This window comes from Triturus cristatus, chromosome 3_2 (assembly GCF_964204655.1).
Source record: "Triturus cristatus chromosome 3_2, aTriCri1.1, whole genome shotgun sequence".
NCBI lineage: Eukaryota > Metazoa > Chordata > Amphibia > Caudata > Salamandridae > Triturus > Triturus cristatus.
In genome coordinates, this window is record NC_140584.1 from 829,387,606 (window position 1) to 829,410,859 (window position 23,254).

At 46.8% G+C, this 23,254-nt stretch overlaps 1 protein-coding gene across 1 annotated transcript in view; it reads right to left on the minus strand.

Annotated features, from left to right (window-relative positions):
• RILP (Rab interacting lysosomal protein) overlaps positions 1-4,738 on the minus strand; it is a 130,290-nt gene extending 125,552 nt beyond the window's left edge. Inside the window, exon 1 of the mRNA XM_085649061.1 lies at positions 4,369-4,738. Within this exon, the coding sequence (XP_085505187.1) occupies positions 4,369-4,659 (291 nt within the window). The 5' untranslated portion in view covers positions 4,660-4,738. The remainder of the gene's footprint in view (positions 1-4,368) is intronic.
• Positions 4,739-23,254: the final 18,516 nt, after the last annotated feature.

Here is a 23,254-nt window from a genome sequence, read left to right on the forward strand (position 1 = left end):
CCTACAGAGGGTACGCATGATCCCCGACTTGCCTCTCAGTTTACTAATAGTATTACCATCAGGGCAGAGGCAGGACTGTTTCTGAGTTCATGTATAAACACTCAACTCTAATAAATAGATTACTAAAGCATGATGTGGTAGCGCACTGTCATTTACTAACAGTAAATTTCCAGAAAAATGTCAAAAACCTTCCCACAACCTTACTGATGAAACTATATAGTGTATTAACAATTTGTGAAAATTGGGTTTCAGAAACATATCTATCATTTGTACATCACCAAGTAAAGTGTTCTTATTTGTTTTTCCATCCTATTAAAATATTGTTTTCTTCACACACAAGTACAAAACAAATCGGCTTTCACAACTACTGAACCATATTCTGAAATGTTTGTACAGTTTATTTATTAGCTATTTAAATGTGTTAGAAAGATACCCTAAAGCCTTTAATTTCACAATTCATACAGCAGATCAGACAGTTCACTTTACAAAACCCTGGAACTCTGCAGTCAGAGATGGAAAAGTCCATGGAAACTGACTTCTGACCCTCTGTTTTGGAACACAAAGCAAATATGACAAGATAAAAACAAGATTTAAAGGCATTTTTATTGCACTTAACTGACTATACAAAACACCTGTTCTTTGTCAACTTGCCAAAATGGGTGAATATGTCCTAAATATAGCTTGACCTCATAAAATCTGACTCACCATAGCGACTGGATTTTTTTAGGCTTGTCATGTGATGTACCTTAAAGTCCAAACCCCTCAACATACCACATGCTTGGTAGCAAATCTTCTAAATATACATTTCTGTTTATGATACATTCATTTTCAATGTATTGATTTACTCTGTGGGCATAATTGCACAGACACTGGAGATTTACTGGTATTTCACCCAGCAAACATTTGCTGGTAAAAATCAACACCCTTGGTGCCCCCAAGTTTAGGAGGAAGAGACTTTGTGAAGGAAGTATGATGGGGAAAAGGGAAACTGCTATCTTGTGCCCTTACCTACACTTGGAACTACCTATCAGATTCCTCTGCAGACCCACCATGACTCATATACTCACTTTTTCATTACAGATATTCTGTTTGTTTTGAACACGTTCTTCTCAGCTGGAGCAACTCAATCAACATTAATCTTTGGACCCTAGCAGCCTTCATCCATATAGTCCCCGCACACACTAACAAAAACATCCCTTTGCTCCCTTTAATTTTCTTTTACCAGTAGAGAACACTTACTGCCAAGTAAAGTGAAGGTGAATAAAGCCAGTCTTTGCAAATACCTACAGTTGCTTAACCCCTGTATGACGAAGAGCATTGCAGTGGCACCCTTACGGTCTACTGAACGATTCTAGAAATGTGAGCTGTACTCATGCTGACATCTTTGCACTGAAAACAAATTGACTGGGGCAATCCTCAATCAGGAGTGTTCATAGACCCATCCAGAAAACTTCAGTCCTACAGAATTTGCACATTCTAGTGCGTCAAAGGCTAGTAAGCAGAGTGAGTATCATCACAGCACCATCCCAATTTGCTTCTCACCCACCAGCAGAGGCAAGATGCGGCACTTGGAAAGGAAAAGTCTGATTCTGCATGAGTTTGCCATGGAAGAAGAAAACGGACTAGTTCGCTCTAACACTTAACACTGGTAGTATAGATTGCTTCCCAACACTCCCAGCGTTTGTGGACTGGAGAACTTGGACACAGCCGTTACCCTTTAAGTAACCAGATTGAAAGATCACCAGAGATGGAGGGAGGACTTAATAGCTTTGCGTGGTGTGTGTGTGTGGGGGGGGAATAGGCTAAACACAATGGAATATCTAACAGTGTGGAACAGGTACCTAACCGTACGGAACGAGGGGCACCACACAAAAAATGGGATTAATATCTTGTGCCAGGCAAGCCAAACAAGTTGAACCAGTTGAGTGAGCTAGTACCAAACACCTTCATTGGCTGAATGGAAAGGAGATACCAACAAATTAGGCTGCTTGATTGAGTTTCGAGTGGCTAGTTCAATTATTTCAAATGGCCTTCCCTGGGGATATAAACTGGTACTGTAAGACAGGAATAGGTGCTCACTTTTCCCAATAGAATCTGTTTGTCAAGCCAGAAAAGGATTGCACCAGGAATAAAAAACATAAAAATTTAATTATCTACCTGCCAGTCACAAGTTGGGACCATAGCAAACACAACAAGATGATGAACTGAGTGATGAAACATTTCAACCACTCACCCCCAGTAAAGAGATCTGGGTTGAATCCATTGTTTTTTGCTCACCATGCCACCTCAGTTTGGACCTAGCCATATGCAAATCAGTCTTGACCCTGCTCCTCATGGGAACAGTCCAGTCCGAAATAGCAGGCCAGGTCCTCCTGGGACCGGTAACAACCATACTGGGGTATCACCCCTCATCAGCCAGCTAGCTTGAATACAGTGGCACAGTGAGCAAGGGACCCACATCTGGGCATACCTATGCCACTTAGGGGGAACACAGCAAACACATCAAGATGATGGACGGAGTGATGAAACTTTTAGACCGCTCATCCCCAGTGATCTGGGTTGAATCAATCGTTCTTTTGCTCACTATGTCACCCAAGTTGGGACCAGCCATAAAAGACTGGTGAGAAGCATGCATGGCTGATGGCGGAAAAGGGATAGAATGCCCCATGTGCCAACAGCATGCCTCATCTGCCAAAGAAACGAGGTTCAGCTACTGTTCTGAAGATCACTGCTTGAAGTTTGGGGTGATACCAGAGACTGTGCTCCTATCAAGCCTAACCCAACACCACTGCTGGAGATCAGACACTCTTCCCTACTTCTGGCATCATGAGTGAGAGTAAAGGGCTGCAGACATCAACAGACTGAACTGCATTTGTAGAACAGCTTGCCCAAAATACTCTTTTTTTCCCCAAATGTGGCATGCTGTTTGTGTGATGACCAGCAACATGGGCATTTGCTACAACAACTATAATTTTTTTAAGTATGCAGTGATAAGGGGGAAAAAATACTGACTTTAGTTTATTACACTAATTTCTATACCTGCTAAGATATTAAAATGCTGGTCACGCTGGTAAAAGAAAACCAAAAAACAGCTAGGTGATAGCCCCATGTGCACCGTGTTATGGTCACATATGTGCCAATTTTATTTGTGGGAAAGTACGAGATGTGTAGGATTTCAGGAAGGAGGTAAGGAGAAAAATGGCTTAAGTCAAACAGACTACATAAAAAAGGCGAATTAACAGGAGTGTTTAAGACACTCCTCTAAGACCAAAACCCCTTCCACAGATCTAAGTAATTCTCGAACTGAAACATTTTCAATTCTAATTATTTACAACTACATCAATGCTAATCATTTGTCTCATGCAGCTGACAAGCATTGGTAAATCCAATGGACGGTGTTTGTTTTGGGCATATGAGTTGGCTGTTGAATGCCATAGTTGGATGCAATAATAAAAAAAACTCAGAGACGTGCTGGTCAGGTGGCACCTCGCTGTGGAAGCACATAATTTTAGTTTACCTATTTTAAACCACATCCTTATTTACATAGGCATTGCCGCTTGGAAAGGTTTCCTTATAACACTCCTTTGGTCACGTCCCCAAAGACGTTTTAAGGCATGGGCAAAGTATGCTCTGGTACAGGGCCCCAGCCTTCCAGGGGGCCCCCCTGATAGAGCTAGCTATGTTCTTCAGAGTCTTGCCCTGATGATCTTAAATAATTCTTAAACAGATTGTTTTAAGTACAGTTTCCTTTCATTTATTTTTAATGTGGGTGATGTGCGAAAGTCTATTACAGACATTTTTCAGAGGAATGTTGTGTTTATGTTTCATGCAACATCCATAAAAAAGGTCAGGACATGATATATGAGAAATAGGAGGGTGTCACTCAGATTATTTGCTGCAATATTAGTGAGCCGCTGCTGTGTTGCAATATTGAAAACACACATTACTATCCCTGAATATTAGATGTAAACATATTTAGAATTTGGACGAGTGTGCCAGTGCATGATCAAGGACCTGGGCAAAGTGGGCATGAAGAAGCTGAAATTGGATCATACATGCAAAGCTGTTCCAAAAAGGGCCCCCCAAAATCCTTAAAATGTCCCTGCACATCCCTTTCAAAGGCGCACTCACATCTTTTCAATCCGATTTAAAGAACTGAATTCGGGCATTTTGTGGCTGAAAACGAAACTTGGATCCGCCAAATGACGGTCATTGTCATCCAAGAGGTTTTATAAATCGTTGTATACTGTTCAAACATCACGCCTTTGATAAAATCTCTACAATGCGACACCTGCGTGGCGTTGAATTAAGATGTCGTTTTAATCCACTGCGAAGCACCCTCTCTTGCGACTGCAACCTCCCCCTCACCTCGGCCCGCTCCTCATCGGCTCGCAGAGTTCGCAGGGCTCGCAGCGCCTGCCGGCCCCGGCACTGGTCCTCTCCGCGCTCGGCGAAGGCCTCGAGCAACTCCAGGACTCGCACCACTTGTGGCACCAGCGCAGCCACAGAGTCCGGCCCGTGGGCCTCGTGCAGAGTCCGCAGTGACGTGCCCAGAAGGCCGGCCATGCATAGCACGTCCGGGCGGGAGAGAAGTCCAGGGGGCCGCATCCAGAGCCCCGGGTCCACCTGGGCTCTCGTCTCCAGCCCCTGGAGCTCCATGTGTAAATGTCAACCTCCGAAGCTCCACTACTGAAAACTCTCACTGACAGACCTACGTCTCCGCCCACTTCCGGGACGTGAAGCGCAGGGGAGGGGGGCGTTCCGAGGCCAATGACACAAATAGCGAGACTGTCCCAGTGTGAGCCCTGGGATCGAACAGGCGTCCGAGCTTGATCGGCGTTGGAAGGTGATGAAAGTATTTCTGCTGCCAGAATGTCCTACTTCTATTATATGATTCGACAAATAATTTTGATTGAGCATTGTAATGTAAATTAGTGCTCTGAGGTTTGAATGTCAGAATAAAGTGGGGTTCCATGGGACGCCATTCTAGAAGAAATAAGCTGAGTATCACAGGATCACGCCACGGAACTATAGCTACGGGAGTTGTGCACGAAAGTCTAAGGAGCTGATTACAAGTATAGGCGCTATTTATCGCACCTGGTAACAAACGATAACCACAGGTACGTCATTTATCGGGTGTGATAAATAGTACCTATTACGAGTTTCTGGGGAATAATATGAGGATTTTGGTTTTTAACATAGCAAAATCCACATGATACAGTAATTACCGTATGCTTTTCCCCTGCTAGATTCTGCTGAAATGTAACTAAGGTTGATGTATTTAACGTATACAATAATAATCGGATGTGTAAAAATAACTCGTAAATCTAACACGTGCGTAAACGGGTTTATACAAAAATTACTGACTTGTGATTAGGCCCTTACCAGTGCTTTAAATGGCTAGTATCAACACTTTTTCCTTTTCTCTCCTTTAGTACCAGCACGTTTCCTAAAACAAGGAGAGTACCGGTAGTCATGGGGCCCTGACTTCACCCCAGCCAGGGCTCCCTTCATCAGTCAACTGGTACCTCAGCAGCACCTTCAACACACACTGCACGTTGGAAGCCTGGGCTGAGCTGCCCCAAGAGCGCTGTAGTGTTGTGTGGCAGCTAGGCCTGGCGTAAAATGAGGGCGCAAAGACACAGGTATTTTAGGATAGTGGTCAGCCCGAAACTGAACCACGCCCAGCGCGCTGGGCCTTTTAATAATAAACTCACGTGGTCTCGACCTCCGTCGAGCCCACCTTATGTGTTGCACTTGGAGGGGGGCGATTAGCTACATCCCCTCCCCTGCTGCTGCGAGAGACGTGGACTGTCCCACAGCCTCTCGCGATATTACATTCCTCCTTTGCAGGAGACAATAACAGGATGAACACAGTCTCAAGAACATAAACGTAAACTTTCAGTCCAGACCGCTAAACACCGGTCGAATTATAACAAGAATGGAACAGTCTTACTTGGACGCTCGTTGCAGCTGCTCACCCTGGCTGCAACCCGACCTTCGATCGCCGACTAGCCGCTGGTCACGTAGTCCTTATACTTCTGGGAAGGCTTGGGACAGGGCTCGGAGGTGATACCTGCCTTGGCTGTTCCGCAGCTGTGAGTCTGGCGGCTGGTTAACTGGATCGCAGGTGGAAGTTAGGCTTTGTTCCCCACCAGATTCTTGGTCTGGTGGCGGCGAGGATGGTTGGTTAGTGAAAAGGTCGATAGAGTCTGATCGCCCACGTCCTGTCACTCCACTGCTAGGAGTCGCGGGTCCATCTCGGGGCCTCCCATCCTGTCCTGGAGGCTCGGAGGCATCGCTCCCATCAGCGGGCGGGACTCTTTTAAAGAAAGATACGTTGCGGGTGACTGTCTCTGTTCCTCGCTGTGCAGTCATCATGGTGCCTTTTATGGCGACGACAATCCATGGGTGCAGTTCAACCGGTGTACGGAACTTCCCACATCGGTCTTGCACTAGCACCTGGTCGCCTACGGCAATAGACCTCTCTTTGGCATGTCTCTTCCGGGACGCTGCTTCGTTAGTCTTTTATCGTTTGAGATCTGACAGATTCTGGGGACTCGCTGCTTCCGCCCACATGGAATGGTGGGGGATGGTGTCTGTAACTGCTCGGCCAAAACACAGTCGGCTTGGAGAGATGCCAGTGGTGCAGTGGGGGGTGAGCCGGTACTCTCTGAGAAATTGATACACCGCTCGTTCTAGGTTGAGCCCTTCGGCTAGCGCGATCTGGATAGTCTTATTCAGCGTTCGCATCAGCCACTCTACTTCGCCATTGGCCTGGGGCAACCTTGGTGTTATTTTCCGGTGCTTTATTTTGTGGGAGGCTAGGTACTTGGCTACTTCGGCGCTGGTTAACGGCGGCCCATTGTCAGTGCGGAGTTCTCCAAAAAGCCCATGAGTGGCTATTACTTTTTCCAATTTGGGGATGACTTCCGCGGCGGATGTTGAGGATACGAACTCCACTTCAGGATACCTGGAAAAGTCATCGACAATTACCAACATGTGTCTTCCCCCTGGTAGGCTGCCAAAATCTCCACTTGCTCTGTCCCATGGGCCGCTTGGGGCCGCTTCGGTGATTATCGGTGCTGGTCTACTTGGTAGGCTCGTGGCGAGGCATACGGGGCAGTGCTGTATTAGGGATTCTATTTGGTGGTCCAGGCCGGGAAACCAAACTTTACTACGAAGCCGGTTCTTGGATTTGACAATCCCTTGATGTGCTCCATGGGCGAGAAGGGCTCCTTGTCTGGTGAGACTAGCTGGTAGAACCAGGCGCGGACCACAAAGGAGGCAGCCATCCGCTGACACCGACAGTTCTTGACGGACTTGGTGCAGTGATTTCAGTGTTGCTTGGGCTGCCGCCGTCCGCAGGATTGAAGGATTTTGTAGAGGCCGCCAGTCTCCTGAGGAGACTGCTTGTATCGCTATTTGGATGCAGTCTTCGTCTCGAGTGGCAGCTATGACTTCTTGCAGCGACATCGGGAGGGGTCGGGACCGCTCGATTATCATCCGCATGTAGTCCTCCGTGGCGGCCGCTTCTGCAGCTTCTGGAGGGGTGGCTGGCAAGGCATGCCGTGACAGGAAGTCAGCTGGGTTCCGGGTGCCCGGTCTGTACTCCACTTTCAGCTGGAACTCTTGTAGATGTAGTATCCACTTCTCGATCCGTGGCGAAGGGCGAGACGAGGAGCCTTGGAAGAGTACAAGTAGATGTAGAAATGGCGGCACCCCCAGAGAATGGCTATGGCCTCTCTTTCGATTTGCGAGTAACGCTGATCGCTAGGTGTGAGTGTCCTGCTCGCATAGGCAACCGGTGCCCACTCCCCACAGCCTTGACGTTGCGCCAGGACGGCGCCGAGGCCGGTGTGGCTGGCGTCAACCACCATGGCACCAGTCATGGCGCGGGTCGAAATAGACAAGTGTAGTATCCGCGGACAGGGGAGCCTTCGTCTGCTAGAACGCTTGTTCTTGTACCGGGCCCCAGGTCCAGTGGGTGGTGGTTTTCGTGAGCTCTCATAGTGGACCTGTCAGATCCAATAGGCCGCAATATGTGACCATGCCAAAGAATCTGTGGACTCCTGTTACTGACGTAGGGTCTGGTGCTTCCTGGACATCCTTCACTTTGGTGGGATCGGGCCCGATGCCTCTGTCCGAGAAATGATATCCGAAGAAGCTGATGTCTCGGCGTAGGAACTTGCACTTTTCCCTGTGTAGGGTTAATCCGCAGTCTTTGAGGCGTGTGAACACCGCGTGGAGGCGGCGGATGTGTTCCTCTAGAGAGGGGGCGCGGACCAAGATATCATCGCTCACATTGAGCACTCCTTCCAGCTCTTGCAGGACGGTCTTGATGATGTTTTAGAACACTTCGGCTGTGTTGGAGATTCCGAAGTTAAGGCGTTTGTAGCGCCAGAGGCCTGCGTGGGTGGAGAAGGTCGTGATCGGGCGAGAGTCCGGGTGAAGAGGGACTTGATGATACCCGGATCGGAGGTCCATTTTCGAGATCCACTTTGCCCCTGCAAGTTCGCCTATGATGTCATCGACAGTGGGTGTCAGGTGGCGTTCCCGTTTGATGGCGAGGTTTGGGATCCGCATGTCGATGCATATGCGGACAGCGTCCGGCTGCATCGCTTTCTTCGCGTCTACGATGGGGGACACCCACGGGGTGGAGCCTTTTACCTGTTCAATGATTACGGCTGCTTCCAGTAGGCGGAGCTCCGTCTCGACCTTTGGGCGGAGGTGGAAAGCAATCCTCCTGTGCCTGAGGGCAACTGGGGCTACCGACTTGTCGATGTGCAGGCGGACTGATGGGCCTTTAAGGCATCCAATCCCATCAAAGAGAGGTGCAAACTCAGATATTAGGCGGTCTAGATTGTATGCTCGTACTGTGAAAGCAAAATGTATGAGGCGTAGCTCTTGTGCGGTGCGACATCCGAGTAGAAAGCCTGAACCCTCTCGGGAGACATAGATCTTGGATGACTGACGAACGTCATTGTGAGAGAGCTCAGCTTGGAACACCCCGTACATTCGGAGTGGGATGTAGGTCCCAAAGGCGTACACTTGGACGTTGGTGCTGCGGAGTGCAGGCGGATTGGGTAGTAGTCTGTAGGCACTGACGGCCATGAGGTTGATCGTTGCTCCTGTGTCGATGAGTGTCGCCACAGGGTAGCCCTGTACGTTGGCGGTGCACATGGGTGCTGCTTGCGGGGACACAGAGAGAGTGTGTACCATGTGCACCACATGCACAGTTGCGGCTTCATCTTCGTCCATGTCGCCACTCAAGGAGTCATCTGGGAGAGGCTCGAGGGCACGCACTTGACGTGTTGGGCCTTGCAACTGTCGCAAAGATCTCGAGCAACAGACTATTGAGAAATTATTGACTTTTCCGCATGCGCTGCAAGTTTTCCCTTGAGCTGGACAAGCGCCGTCGTGCAGGAGCGGGCCTCCACACCATCCACAGAGGCGGACCTTGGGGTTCTGTCTGGGGCCTTGGGCCACGGGTTTCCTAGGTCTTTGCCGCGGCCCTCGCGAGTCGGAACGGATAGCGCAGACAGGTTCTTCTTTGACGGCTACCGTGGCCTTGAGTTCCATATGGGCCACCCTGGCCTTGGACAGTTCTTTGGAGCGCCCCAGGGTCAATATGTCCTTCATCGCCATGTTGTGTTCTTCAAGAATGCGCTCGCGCAGTTTTGAAGAAGCACACCCCTGAATGAATTGTGCGCGTACCTCATCGTCCTCATCGGGTAGGGTGCATGTGCTTGCCAACTCTTTGAGGCGGGCATAGAATACGTCGTAGTCCGGGTTGGCATACGGCTCAAAATGCGCTGTTATGGCATTGCGCATCGTGACATAGGTCTTCGGGGGCCCAGCTTCGTGGACGGTCTTCGCGATTTTGTGAATGTCCGCACCGCCAAGGTGGAGGAGCATGGACCGTTGTCGTGGGGCTTGTATCTCCGCAGCCTCGAAGAACCTCTCCAACCGCTCCACCCACTCTTTCCATCATGCAGCCTGGGAAGGCGGTGGGCCAGTAATGGTGAAGGGTTCCAGAGGTGGGACGGTGGTCATGCTGGCGCAGCCACGGACAGCCGACGGGATGCAGGAGGGCTATTCAGCTGCAGCGGCAGGGCGCAGGAGCGTTAACAGCCGGTGGAGACAATGGTGTGGGGCCACATGGTGGCGCGGTGGTGCGTTGGCTGGCGTCGGGCAAGCAGGAGGCGGCGGCTAGGGCCCGGACAGGGCGTGCGCGCTATGGCCAGCCAGGACCCTTCCACAGCCGGGGGTCGGTAGCTATGGCCTTCACCAATTCCTGGGCCAGTGTGGAGAGAGGCAGCAGAGCACTTTGGGTTGAAGCGTGTAGGCAGGCTTTACCTGAAGGACAGGTTCCCCTGACTCGTCTGGCAGTATCTCTGTTGTGCCAATATTGCAGGCTTGCAGGCTGAAAGAGGCAGCAGAGGAGTCCTCATTAATGCCTGCTGCGCGCGTGTCCTAGGGCCGGGCCAACACCGTTGCTTGACGAGGTGAATTGGTGTGGTAATGCTGAGAGGCCAGAGGGGGCAGCAGAGAGGCGGTAAACGCTTACCGCGCCGTTGCGCTTCCTCGTGGCGTCAGACACTGCCGGGACACACACTCGGGCAGACAGGTATGCGCGCTTCTCCACGCTACGTGCTCCAGGCGAGCACCGACGGTCTGGTGGGGTTCCTGCGAGGTCGCTGCCGCAAGCGGGAACACAGGCTGACACCCGCGCTCAGCGAGGCACATCGGCGGGAGCCACACAGCAACAGGCGGGTGCGCGGAGGCAGCGGGGGACAGCGCGGCGGGTCGGAGGTAGGACAGCGGCTTGCTGACACCACCTCGTCGCCAGTGTAGTGTTGTGTGGGAGCTAGGCCTGGCGTAAAATGAGGGCGCAAAGACACACGTATTTTAGGATAGTGGTCAGCCCGAAACTGAACCACGCCCAGCGCTCTCGGCCTTTTATTAATAAACTCACGTGGTCTTGACCTCCGTCGAATCCACCTTATGTGTTGCACTTGGAGGGGGGCGGTTAGCTACATCACCTCCCCTGCTGCTGCGAGAGACGTGGACTGTCCCACAGCCTCTCGCGATATTACAAGCGCCAGGACAGCAGCTCTCGTCAAGATACCGCATGTGCTGCTCTGGAAGTCATCATAGCAGGGGGGATTAGCTTATCCTTTGATCTTTCGCAATGAGGGCAGAGAGGGGGCTGTAAAATCTAATGGACGCAGCGGTGGGACGCACTCTTCATGACAGACTATGACATGGACAGATCAAAAGAACGTTTAATATTGCTTTCCCCTTCTCTAACCATCGCTACACAACTGAATTGCTTATTTGCATGTGTAAATAATAAGGGATCTTGTTACCAAACTCGCTGATCCCTAGTTTATCGCCCTTGGGCGGAAGACGGTAAGTCTAGTGAGAAATGAGATGTGCTCTTTGAACACAGATGCTTGCAGCCAGCGCTAAGCCACCTGGGCTTAAATGCCACAAGGATGTACAGGGCAGAAATTCTTATCAGAAGCCAATAAGTGTGTTGCATGACTAGGTATGTGTGTGTTATTCACACTCATGGTTTCAATTTACTGCACACTGTGATCGAATGCCAAAAGCAGGAAAACAGAACATTTTCATTTATTTGGTGCTCCTAGGTGGTCGTCTATACAAGTTATTTTTGTATAGGCACAGTAAACATATTTAATCTCCAATAATCCCATCTCCTCACTGGGATTTAGTGTCAATGGTCATATTTTGATTCAGGTAGACCATCTTGCCATTTGTAACATGTCTTGAAAACCTTTTCCTTTTCTTTTTAAAATGTATGTCATTGTCAATTGCAAATTCAAGATTACTTTTGACATTTAGTAAGTATATGAGGCATTTAATATAAATTATTAGCTGAATTAACACACATGGGATCGTGGTGTGAGGCCATGTCAGCCCAGTAGATACCTTTTTAGGTCGAGTCTGGGCAGCTAATGCGCTGCTCTTTGAGGCATGCTGTATTCAGGTATGGACTTGAAGCTCCACCCATCTTTTCAATTGGCCCCTGTTACTGTTGTTTCTAAATGGTTGCTTTTGATTCATGAATAGGCTTAGTAGTCCCTCCTTAGTACTGCCTTGTCTGCATTTGTATCCTCCCATAAGGACTGGACTTTTGACTTGTGTTGTTACATGGTCTGTTTTATTTACAGTCTGCGAGCCCTATTTTCTTTAATGATTTTCCCCTATTGCAGGCCTGCAGTGCTTTCCTGCAACGGTGCCCGCTTTGCCTCCGGGCGTCTTTGCTACGATTTCAGCACAGTGCCTGCTTTTACATTTTTATAGGGCCAACTTCACAAACAAATTCTTTTTTTTGTAAATGCGCCCCATACCACTCTTTCACTTTATTGGCTGCCGGGCACCTTTCTTTAAACGAGTCGTGTCTAAAGAAAGGGTCATTGTCGCCATTAAAGTGAAAGCTCAGCATGGGGTGCTTTTACAAAAAAATCATTTGTTTGTCAACTTGATAAACACATGCTTTTTTTTTTTTTGTAAAAGTGCCTCAAACCACGCTTTCACTTTAATGGCGGCCGTGCACCTTTAGTTAGATAAACTGCATCTAAAGAAAGGTGCGTGGCCGCCATTAAATTGAAAGTACGGCATGGGGCGCTTTTACAAGCATTTGTGTTGCAATACGTCTCACATTTGCTAGAGTTTAAGCTATTGCCATTATAAAAGATAATGGGCCCGATTCACAGAATTAACTTAAGACAAAATCCTAAACTTACTACTTTTGGTATTCACAGAATGCACTTACTACTTTTGGTATTCACAGAATGCACTTACTACTTTTGGTATTCACAGAATGGATTTACGACTACTAACTTTCCGTCCGCACTCGGGCCGGAAATTCCGGCCCGGAGGCGGGGCTTCCGGCCCGGAGGCGGAGCTTCCGGCCCGGAGGTGGGGATTCCGGCCGGTGGCGGAGATTTAGCCATGGCCCGCCTCCGGGCCGGAAGCTCCGCCTCCGGGCCGGAATTTCCGGCCCGAGTGCGGACGTAAAGTTAGTAGTCGTAAATCCATTCTGTGAATACCAAAAGTAGTAAGTGCATTCTGTGAATACCAAAAGTAGTAAGTGCATTCTGTGAATACCAAAAGTAGTAAGTTTCGGATTTTGTCTTAAGTTAATTCTGTGAATCGGGCCCAATGCCTTTAATTTATGTGTTGTTTTTTAAAACATAAATAAAAGGCATTGTCGTTTACAATCCCAATAGCTTAAACTCTCACAAATGCGAGACCTATTGCATTGCAAAGGCTTGTTCTATCTGATATCAAATTTGCAATATGTTTACGCTGTCCAACACTCCTTTTCAACCTTATAAAATGGAATGTTGAAAGGCTGAGTCACCAACAGCAATATCGACAGTGTTTCTGTGTAAGCATTTCTCTTCTACTACTAGCAAGAGAGAGAGAGAGAGAATATGCTGCTCACTAAAGTTATACAAAGTATGTCACTTGGAAAGCACCTCTGGTTTCCAGGTTCGACAGAAACACCCACTAGAGCCGAGCATTAAAAGACTGCTCAATGAAATTGCTCACTTTTTGAAGCTGCGTATTCACTAATCTTGAGAAACAGGAATCTGAGGCCATTCTCTTAAGTAAGTTAATACAGGGAATCATAAGTAGCAATCAAGTGGATAACTATGTGGCTTGTTATAAAGCCACAAAGAGTTTGCTAGAAAGATCTATGTACATTCTAATCAAAGGTTCAACTCCCAATAAAATTGCATTGGGTTCCTTTGTGTCTGTTTGAATGCACAGCATGCAACATGTAAGTCACAGATTTCTTTTTTATGAAGATAGCTCAGTAGACTACCGTTTTGTTGCATAGAGCCTTGTATTACCTGAGGGTCAAAAGTTAGCATCCTTGTAATATAGCTCAGTGAGTTATGACCCTGCAGCAAGGACCTGCATATAAACAACAAGACTTATATTTAGAACCTCACTGTTTTTTCCTCAATATTTTCTTATTTTCAGCTTGCTAAAAAAGGGTTACTTTGGGTAGTAATAATTACTTATTAGTAAGGCCTATCTAAAGGGTTATTAGTGTGATAACTAATGGACAGATACATCTGACATTCTAACAATGCAAGTAGATTTATTGCATAAACCTCTACAAGTTTCACAAACCTATCCTGCCACTTTTTCCACCTTTAGCATCTCCCTTGTGCCCACCCTATACTCCGCCCCCAGCCCACACCTCCTTTTGGTGAGTACCTGCACTTATTCTTTTCCATTTAAAGCACTGGCCCTTACAGTATTTGTATGTGTCACCTAGCAGACCGTGCAAGCTGGTTGTAAAATGCTTATTGTGCACTTACCGCGGGCTTACTTTACTGTCACTCTCATTTTCTGTTTTTCTTATTCAGTGGCTTGCCTTCATTTTCTGGAGCATGTTCTGTTTACAATCCTTTTGATTTGAGTATTTCTATCATTTCACTGCTCACATTTAGGGAACTACTTCTTTCTTTTGCATTTAGCACTCAATGACAGTGCATGTGTTTTCTAGCTCTCCCTTCGTGTGCAGCGTCACCCCCGTCAAGTATCCATATCCCCCAAGCTCCATGTTGCTTCTCTCCCCTCCCAGCTTGTCTGTAGAGCACAGCAATACGGATTGATATATGTGTTTGGATATGATAACTGAAGACCAGACTTTAGTGGTTGTGTTTGCTTTATCTCATGCATTTCACACATAGCATTAACGCACAAGCTTTGGCACACAAAGGCTTTTATTGTGCTGGGAGATGGTCAACCTGCTGGATTCAGTGAGCTGTAATCTGAGGCATAAGGTGCCCTTAAGCATGAAAATTCACCTGAAGGTACATCCATCTGCTCCGTGGGCTACTGCACAAAACCAAAAGGCTAAATCCTGTGAACTCCTTTGTAAATTCTCTTCAGGGTTTCCTCAAAGAACAGCATTTGAAAAATAAACCATGACGTTTATAAAGATTGATAACATTGAATTCAATGTACAGTTTTGAGATACCATAAGATATGCGCTTACCTTTCCTCTACTAGTAAGAAATTATTTTTTGTTCTACTTTTTTATTAACAATACAGGCAAAGATTGTCAAAGCTAACAGCTCTACACTTGCATTATGAAGGCGAGGCCTTTGCCAGTGCTGCTTCTTGTTACTATGGCAGTAGTGTTATCAGAAGTTTTAAAATGTGAGAGCAAAATTGTGATTTTAAAGTCATGTACAACATCTTATAGTTTTTAACTGGCAAAATAATGCAAGATTTCAATACATGCTATTTCATTATTTTCAAAGCAACGCATTTCTGCCATCTGACGCTTTAAATAAAGGGTCGCTGTACAAGGAAGGTGGCACGGCACACTGCACAGCTTGGCAGTCTTGACAGTTCTACTGAGCAGCAAGGCAGAGTATACGTTGGTTGTTGGAGTACTTGAATACCTCAGTTAGTTTTGTAACGAGGTAGCTTGTGTCGGGATCCCCCTCGAGGTGCGGTGACCTAGCCTGCAAATCAATAAGAAAAGCCAACCCAAAGGTCTTTTTTGGCCCTAAGAGCCATGGCACTACCGAGCCACCCAGATATTTGCTACAGCAGACGTGCATCACATGTCATGTAAAAATTTGTAAAGACTTCAGAATTCAAAAAGAGTGTATTTCTTTAAGTTCGGAGGTGTTACATATTAGTACATTAACATACATCACTGCTTTGAGTGGCATTTATTAAAAGTGATATTTTCCAAACGTGAACTTAGGAACATTTATGAACTGCACCTATCTTCCCAGACAACAATGCCAACAGTGAACCAAGACACAAGTCAGTTATTATGGGCTTATATTGTTGTTATGGTGGAGCAAACATGTAGTCTATTTAACCCTCTATAAGATAGGTTTTTGCACAGTGCACAACCTGAACTGATCTATATCACGGTTAGAGGTATCCTCTTCCCCTTACAGTGGCACAGCCGTCGATGAGACCGCTCACCGGGTTAGCCTCGGAGTGAGTATATCCAGGTACTTCGTTACTCGCTGCCGTAAGCACAGCATACATACAATCTTCACGTGGGTCTTAGAGGAGAGCACGATTAACGTCAAAGAGTCCATCCATTGAATCCTGTGAGGGGCGCACGCGCGCTCCAGTAAACCTCTGCCCAGTTCCTGTTCTGACGGGTCTGCGCAACTCTTGTGTGCGTCACTTCCTCAGCACGGAACAAGACATGTGCTGTGACGCAGGTAGTCGGTAGTCAGGCAGAATGAAAACACTACATTGCCCCACAGATTATTCCAATAGTGCACATCAGTCCATTACCGTTATAAGGTGTCCTTTCTTGAACTTGAAAGATGAGCAGAAAAGGAGATGAAATAGGAGGAGGGAGGGAAGCATTTGAACTGGCTGACATCCTAGGTTGAGTGGGAAAGAAGAGACAGCAGCAGGTCCCAAGGAAGATTACAGTGAAAGTGAAGAGAGACAGAGCAGCAGGAACAATGAAGATTTCACTTGGGATTTCCATGTCCGTTTCACTTTCTGGTTTAAAGAATCCGCATCTGAGGCTGGAGACTCCATCTCAGATAGACATTCACAAGGGTCTCCATGCAGTGTCCTAAAATCTGAAGAACTCCAGGTAATTGTGTGTCCTTCTTGCCAAGCAGAGATCACCAACCCAGAAGTGTCCGTGGCAAATTATATATAGCTTGGGATCAAAGTTGGGGTCATCCTCGCAACGGCCACGGTTTTGTTAAGGAATGGGCTTCCTTCATAAGATGCTTACCTCTAGCTGGTCTCTGTTGGTCTGCTTATTTCTTCATCTTCACTTTTTCTTTGGCAACTGAACGTTGTATCTTCAGTTACCCCATTTCAGAGTTTTCCACTGCGTGAGGAACAGCAATGTACATTTTTCTCCTAAACATTAGCTCTGCAGGCGGTATGGCCGTTGTGTTATGAGGACTATCCCTGTAGTTTCTAGTCCTTCGGCACAGTGCTTCAGAAATGGAGTAGTTGGTGATCTTTACACCTTGAAGCTCATTCTTCATTGTCGCCACAAATCGTTGCATGATTCTGTTAGCTTAAAGCCATAATGGCATTTTTTAATGGTGCTTGAAACACAGGTGGTCATCAAACTCCTTAAACTCTCCCCTTGAGAAAGGTGGTCCACTGTATAACTTTACTATATTGGGATTAACAAAAGGGGAAAATATCTTATTGAGAGCCAGTATGGTTACTTCAAAACCAATGCTAGGGACGGTCATCACCGTAGGAAATCTTGAACATTTATCAGTGACAGCCAACAGATGTTAGACAGTTGCAATGGAACAAAACCTTCAAATGACTCCTCACTCCACACCTGTGTGAATAATTGTGACATTCTAGATGGCCAAGGGAGAAGTCCTTGCTGACAGTCTGGCAGACATGACATTCTTTTACTTTCTTCCCCACTCGGTTCTCTATTTAGGGAAACAATCATTTTGTCTGAGCAGTCTTTTATCCAGAAACACCACCGGGAGCTAAAATTGTTGGTATCAGCTAAGCTCCAATGAAAGGCTGTGCCACTCCTATCAACAGTGGTTCATGTGTGCTCATAACAGTGGGTATTCAGGATTGCAATGGCAGCTTTCTGAATGACTGGTACATTGACGAGAAGACCTTTTGCCACCCGATGATGAAGATGCCACCAATGCTGTAGAGTGACGTCTGTTCATCGCTGTCATGCAGCTATCAATTCTGAAGTTGCACTTGCAGCACACTTGTTTACGTGCCTCCTCTTCGCCTTTGTTGCATTTTTGTCTCACTCTTGGAGTGATGCACCCACCGTGCTTCAGACCACTCACCAGGTAAGTCACAGAGCGATTGTGTGCAGGTGTTTCTTTACTCGCTATGATAAGCATAGCAGACATGCAATCTCTCCATGTACATTAGAGAAAAGCATGAAAAAGGTCTTAGAGTTCTTTCAGTGAATAGGGTGAAGAAGGGGCACTGGCTCCTGTGGTCTGAGGGGCCCATTGCACATTATTCATGGCTGTCATATAATATCAAACATGGGGATAGAAGGGTTTATATTCCCTGCTTGCAACAACATCTTGTCATTGGTAGGAAGTGCTATTTAAATACAATTCCAGCATGCTATAAAAGGGCACATTGCATCTTTGCTATGACACTGAGAAATAAACAGGTAGGAGGCGAGAGAAATAAAACAGAGGCGAGAGAAGATAGGTGACAGGAAGGGAGCTGTAGAGTAGCATCGCAGGTAGAAAAGGACTAGACAGTCCTGTTGAAGACTGCAGCTCTCATTACGAGTGACCCAGTGAACTGCAATGTCCAGTCTTTCTTGATGCATTGATACATGCTCTATTGTGCTATTTGATATGTAATGCACTAGGAGATACTAGAATGTGGTCCACTGGTGACTGGATGCTGTTGGATCCTCAAACATGATATATTGTGTCCATGCTTGGTCAGGCAGCTGTATTGAGGGGGCTTGGCAGGGTGGTGGGATCCTGTGGACAACACCCACCTGTTAAAAATGTGGTTGGAGATTTTGCTGAGGGCATGAGTTGCATGATCCCAACACCTATGCGGTCCTGCCTTTCTAGTAGCCTCACATTACTCCAGTACATCGTATCTCATTGCATCGCTTTCTGCCATTTTACCACCATTTTTTCAGACCAACATCTAAAGCCTCCTTTCTCTGTGCGCTCTGGAGGCCGAAGGTCAGCTGTCCCCACTCGTGTAGGTGAAGCAGGATGCTCGTTGATGCAGAAGGGCCTCAGGCAGTTATTGCTTGCTCCTAATCTACCAAACCTGTGTCTTCAAGATTTCAAGAAGCATAGCATGAGGAGAAGGCGATCTCAAAAACGCCTGAGCCTGCAGTCAAGACACTATAGACCAAACTACCAAGATATCTGATGAGACGCAACGGTCCATTTTCACAGTCGAAAGATCCCACGAATTCCAGAGGCCAAGGGAAGAATAATCCCCCAACAAGGTATAATGATGCAATTTACAAGAGAAAACCAAAAACAAGGCCACTAGGAAAGGACTGAGTAATCACGACGACGGAATGACAAAGAAGGGGCAACATTTGGAAGCACTCAGGCCTATATCATCCATCATTAACAGGAGGTAAAACTGATCCTAGTGGAAGCTGTGGTACATACATCTGCAAAGTCTCACTGCCTACCTCGATTGGAGCTGAAAGAAATGGTTTGCTGACCTAGCTGAGGTGAAGATATAACATCTGTACCACATATGCAAAATCTATAAACCAATTCTGCAGTCAGAATAAAAAGAGCTTCACCAAGTGAGACCTTAAAGAAGTGAGCCCCGTTTAAAAAAATAGAGTTTCTAAATGGAACCTCGCTGATAAGGTTCAGCTTTATAGATCATGCTCCGGGCAGAGGCCTAATAACGGAATCCACTAAGATTGCAATGAAATTGGACTATAATAAACATGTTGTTTTCAGGGGTTAACCCCCTTTCTCACCAAAATCTCTGTGTTATCATATGCGAGAAGCAACTGAGCAACCACCGATCCCAAGCATAAATTAAATCATCAACCCCTGTCCTCGGAGATGCTGGGATGACACTCCATTCAGAGCCTTAAGAAGCTTAACCGCGGCAAGTTTGGGGAGAAAAGAAAGGCTGCGCTCATCAGTACACCACCAATGATAAAAAAAGACACCGAAGAACAAAAACAAAAGAAGATTATAAGCGTCCTGAATGAAGCAAAGGCTCACGGTAAATTAACAAATTTACTGTAAGAAATCAGGATCTACTAATGCATAAAAGAATGGAGATAGACCCCCAAAGCCCACAGCAACAAATCCAAAAAGGAACCTACATGAGCATCCCTTGTTAATAACAAAAGAAGATACAAGTACAGACTTTTCAGAAGAAACAAACTGCAACATAAACTAAACAGCACGTGATTCCCGAAATCTAATTAATACTGAAAGAAACCAGCAGTAGCCACAAAAAGAAGAAACCTCCTGCATATGCTAAACCTAATTCCACGGATGTTGAAACTAAGCCAAGAGGCAAAGGAGTTACACCCTGATACAGCAGAGCTCAAAGTAAGAGATACAACCGATAAAGGCCATGTCTCCCCAGATACAAGTCTTCATACAGAATTCAAACTGAAAAATAACAATGTGACTGAAGCTTCTAACTTGTGTATTTAAATATGGCTCTGCACAGAAATCCACTTAGAGGATGCAACCCACTCTCCTCAAACCCTGCCTCCTACCAAGTTTCAGAACAAAAGATGCCACCCACGAGACGCCAAACAAAAGGTCCGCTCAGATAGTGCACTAGAAAAGGATTTAACCAACACATAGCCAAATGTTACACACTTGACTCAGTCAATTCCACCAAATGGTCAGAAAATGGGAAAGCACAAGTTACATAGCACCTTAGTCGAAATAATACACACCAATAATAAGAGCATACCAGAGGAACAAACTTCTAAAAACGGGCTATGCGATGCACAATACTTCACCATCTGCAACTTAATCAAAATCCCAGCACATGAAGGCAGACTCTCACTCAAAAACAAAGCCTACAGAGCATTAATAGACAGACTGGGGAAGGGCACTGTTAAAATTAGTGACCTTTAAATGGCCAAAAGTCACAACGCAGGCCCAAGGCCAAGAAATGACTATGTCCTAGTCAATCAATCAATAATCAGGGAATTGTGAAGCGTGCTACTAAAGCGCTGGGGGAGGGGGGTTAGCTCCGGTTGGTCAAAGAGTGGGCACCGGAAACACAAATATGATAAAATACTCTTATCATCTCCTTTTCTGAAGCTAGAATAATACTTGAGACTACACATCTGAAGAGGCTTCGGGCGACAAGCACAAGTATCAATTAGAAGACAATTTCAAGTAGTGATATTCTCAGGTCCCACGATAGGGAGAAAAACAGGGCCTCAGGACCTCAGAAAATCAGGGTTAGATGTACTAAGATTTTACGCTATTTTGTGACACAAATCGGCGCACATTCTTTTTGTCTGATTTTCTTTCCAGCACTAAACTTGTTTAGAAGTGGAAATAACCTGAAAGTAACGCGAAGCAGCGCGTAGCACTGCTCTGCATTCCTTAGCACCAAGGGGGGCGTGCCACGGGTGGCGCGCGGGCGTTCCATGCCACCACCCAAGGTTTCTGACATTAAGACTTACTAAATAAAGACGACGGGGTTTAGCGTCAGAAAATAGCGCACCCTTCAACTAGGCTGTATGAAGGAGAAATGCTTTTTTCTCCTTTATTTTCCGACTTTGCATGTGTGCTGCACTGTACAGCACACATACAAAGTTGGAACATGTTTAAAATGAGTCTAAGCATAGTATTTTGTACTGGAAGTATATTCTTCCAGTAGAAAACCTATGCTTGACTCATGGAATCTCACGGAGACATCCTCGCACTTTGGTGCAAAAGTGCCTCAGTAGCACACGGCAGCTAATTTCAGTGTCGGCGCTAGGGAGAGGGGAGGAGAGTGCCAGATTTCAGTAAATTTGGCGGTCGCCTGCTCTCTTCTTCTTGCGCAGTGCAGCATTTGCGTAGTAGACAGCTACCGGTGATGCATATACTGCTTTACCGATGAAATCTCCGACCGCGAACCTGCAGGGAAACAAAAGAAAAATTGAAGCCCCGAACGCCGGGGCACGTCCGTTGTGGGGGAGCGTCCAGGCAAATTAAGTTAAAAACAATAAAAAATTAAATTTGCATAATAAACAGTTATACAAAAATCAGCAGGACATTAGATACATTATTGTCAACAGGTGTGAGTGACTATCCTTAACAAAGACTCTAATACAGATTGTTTCCTAACCGAGTCTAACATCCTCCTCTGCATTTTTGTATACTAACATTTCTGGGCCGTATGGCAAGGTCGCTAACCGGTGTCAGGTCCTACTAGCTGCGCCGCCCCTACAGGTGTGCGCATCCGCAGCCGGGCCCGGTAATTACCCGGTCCATGCCGTGAACTCCATTTACCCACTAAAGGAGGGCCCTTACTCTGCGCCATCCGGTGACGTCATGAGTATGCGCGCGCGGGGTGGCTACCAGCCTAAGGAAAGCGTGACTCCCCAGCCCGCGCCCCTTTGAAGCACCAGTTACCTTGCCCCTGAAGTTCCAGGAGGGGCCAATGGCCCCTCCCCCTGGGCGGGCACCTCCGTAGGATGATGCCCGCCCCCTCAGACCTTCAAATAGTTGCTCACCGGTCATGACCTTACCGCATGCCCCATACCTAATAAATACGACGACCTATGGGAGAAAATTCTAAAGGACAACTACCCTGACTAAAATCACACATCATGTATAACACCATAAAGCTACAAGGGAAGAAAGGCCTAAACACGACTGCACCAGTTACACATAATACAGTATCATTCACTACTTTGGAGAAAAAGGCCTACGAGAAAGCATAATCAAGAACATAACTTCACAATACAATATTAATCACTACAATGGGAGAAAAATCCTAAAAGAAAACCTCATCAGAAATTAACATTTCAGAACAGTTTACCGCGCCCAATGTCCGCTAGTCGGACTAGTAACGCATCAACCACGTACTCCAGGGATGGTGGGTGGGGAAAAATTGAAGCCCCGAACGCCGGGGCACGTCCGTTGTGGGGGAGCGTCCAGGCAACAAGGGGGTCACCTGGGCGCTCCCCGCCTCTTTATCCCACAGTGGCCCGCCCCCCTCCCCTCCGACCCGGATGTCGATTAACGACATCCGGGTCACGGTTGCAGCCAATCGGTGGCAGGGCGCGCCCCCAGTGGACACGCCCCACCACCGAGAAGTCCGGGGGAGGTCGCCGCACCGCCATGCAGGCGGGGGGGCCAAGAGCCCCCCCTTTCCATTTGCGGCTGCTGCGCCGCTTGAGAAATTGGTAAATCCGGGCCTCAGTCTACTTCTAATTGACTTTATGGTAGGAAAGTTCTCAGAGAGAAACAGCACCCAAATGACTGTTCCTTCACCTAAAAATGTACAACCCAAAAAGAAAGTTAAACACTCAGCCTACAGAAAACCACTATTTCGAAAAAAAAACTCCCAAACAAGCTCTTAGGCCACATTCTGAGGGAAAAAAAAGTCATGGCTGGATGGACTAGAATCAAACCCCAGCAAGATAGGAGTCAAACAGGTGCACTGGTGGAAGAAAACCCCACTCTTATCATGGGACGTGGCCAGCATCACAAAAATACTAAGGGACACAGACTTAGTGAACTTTCTGACAAACCAT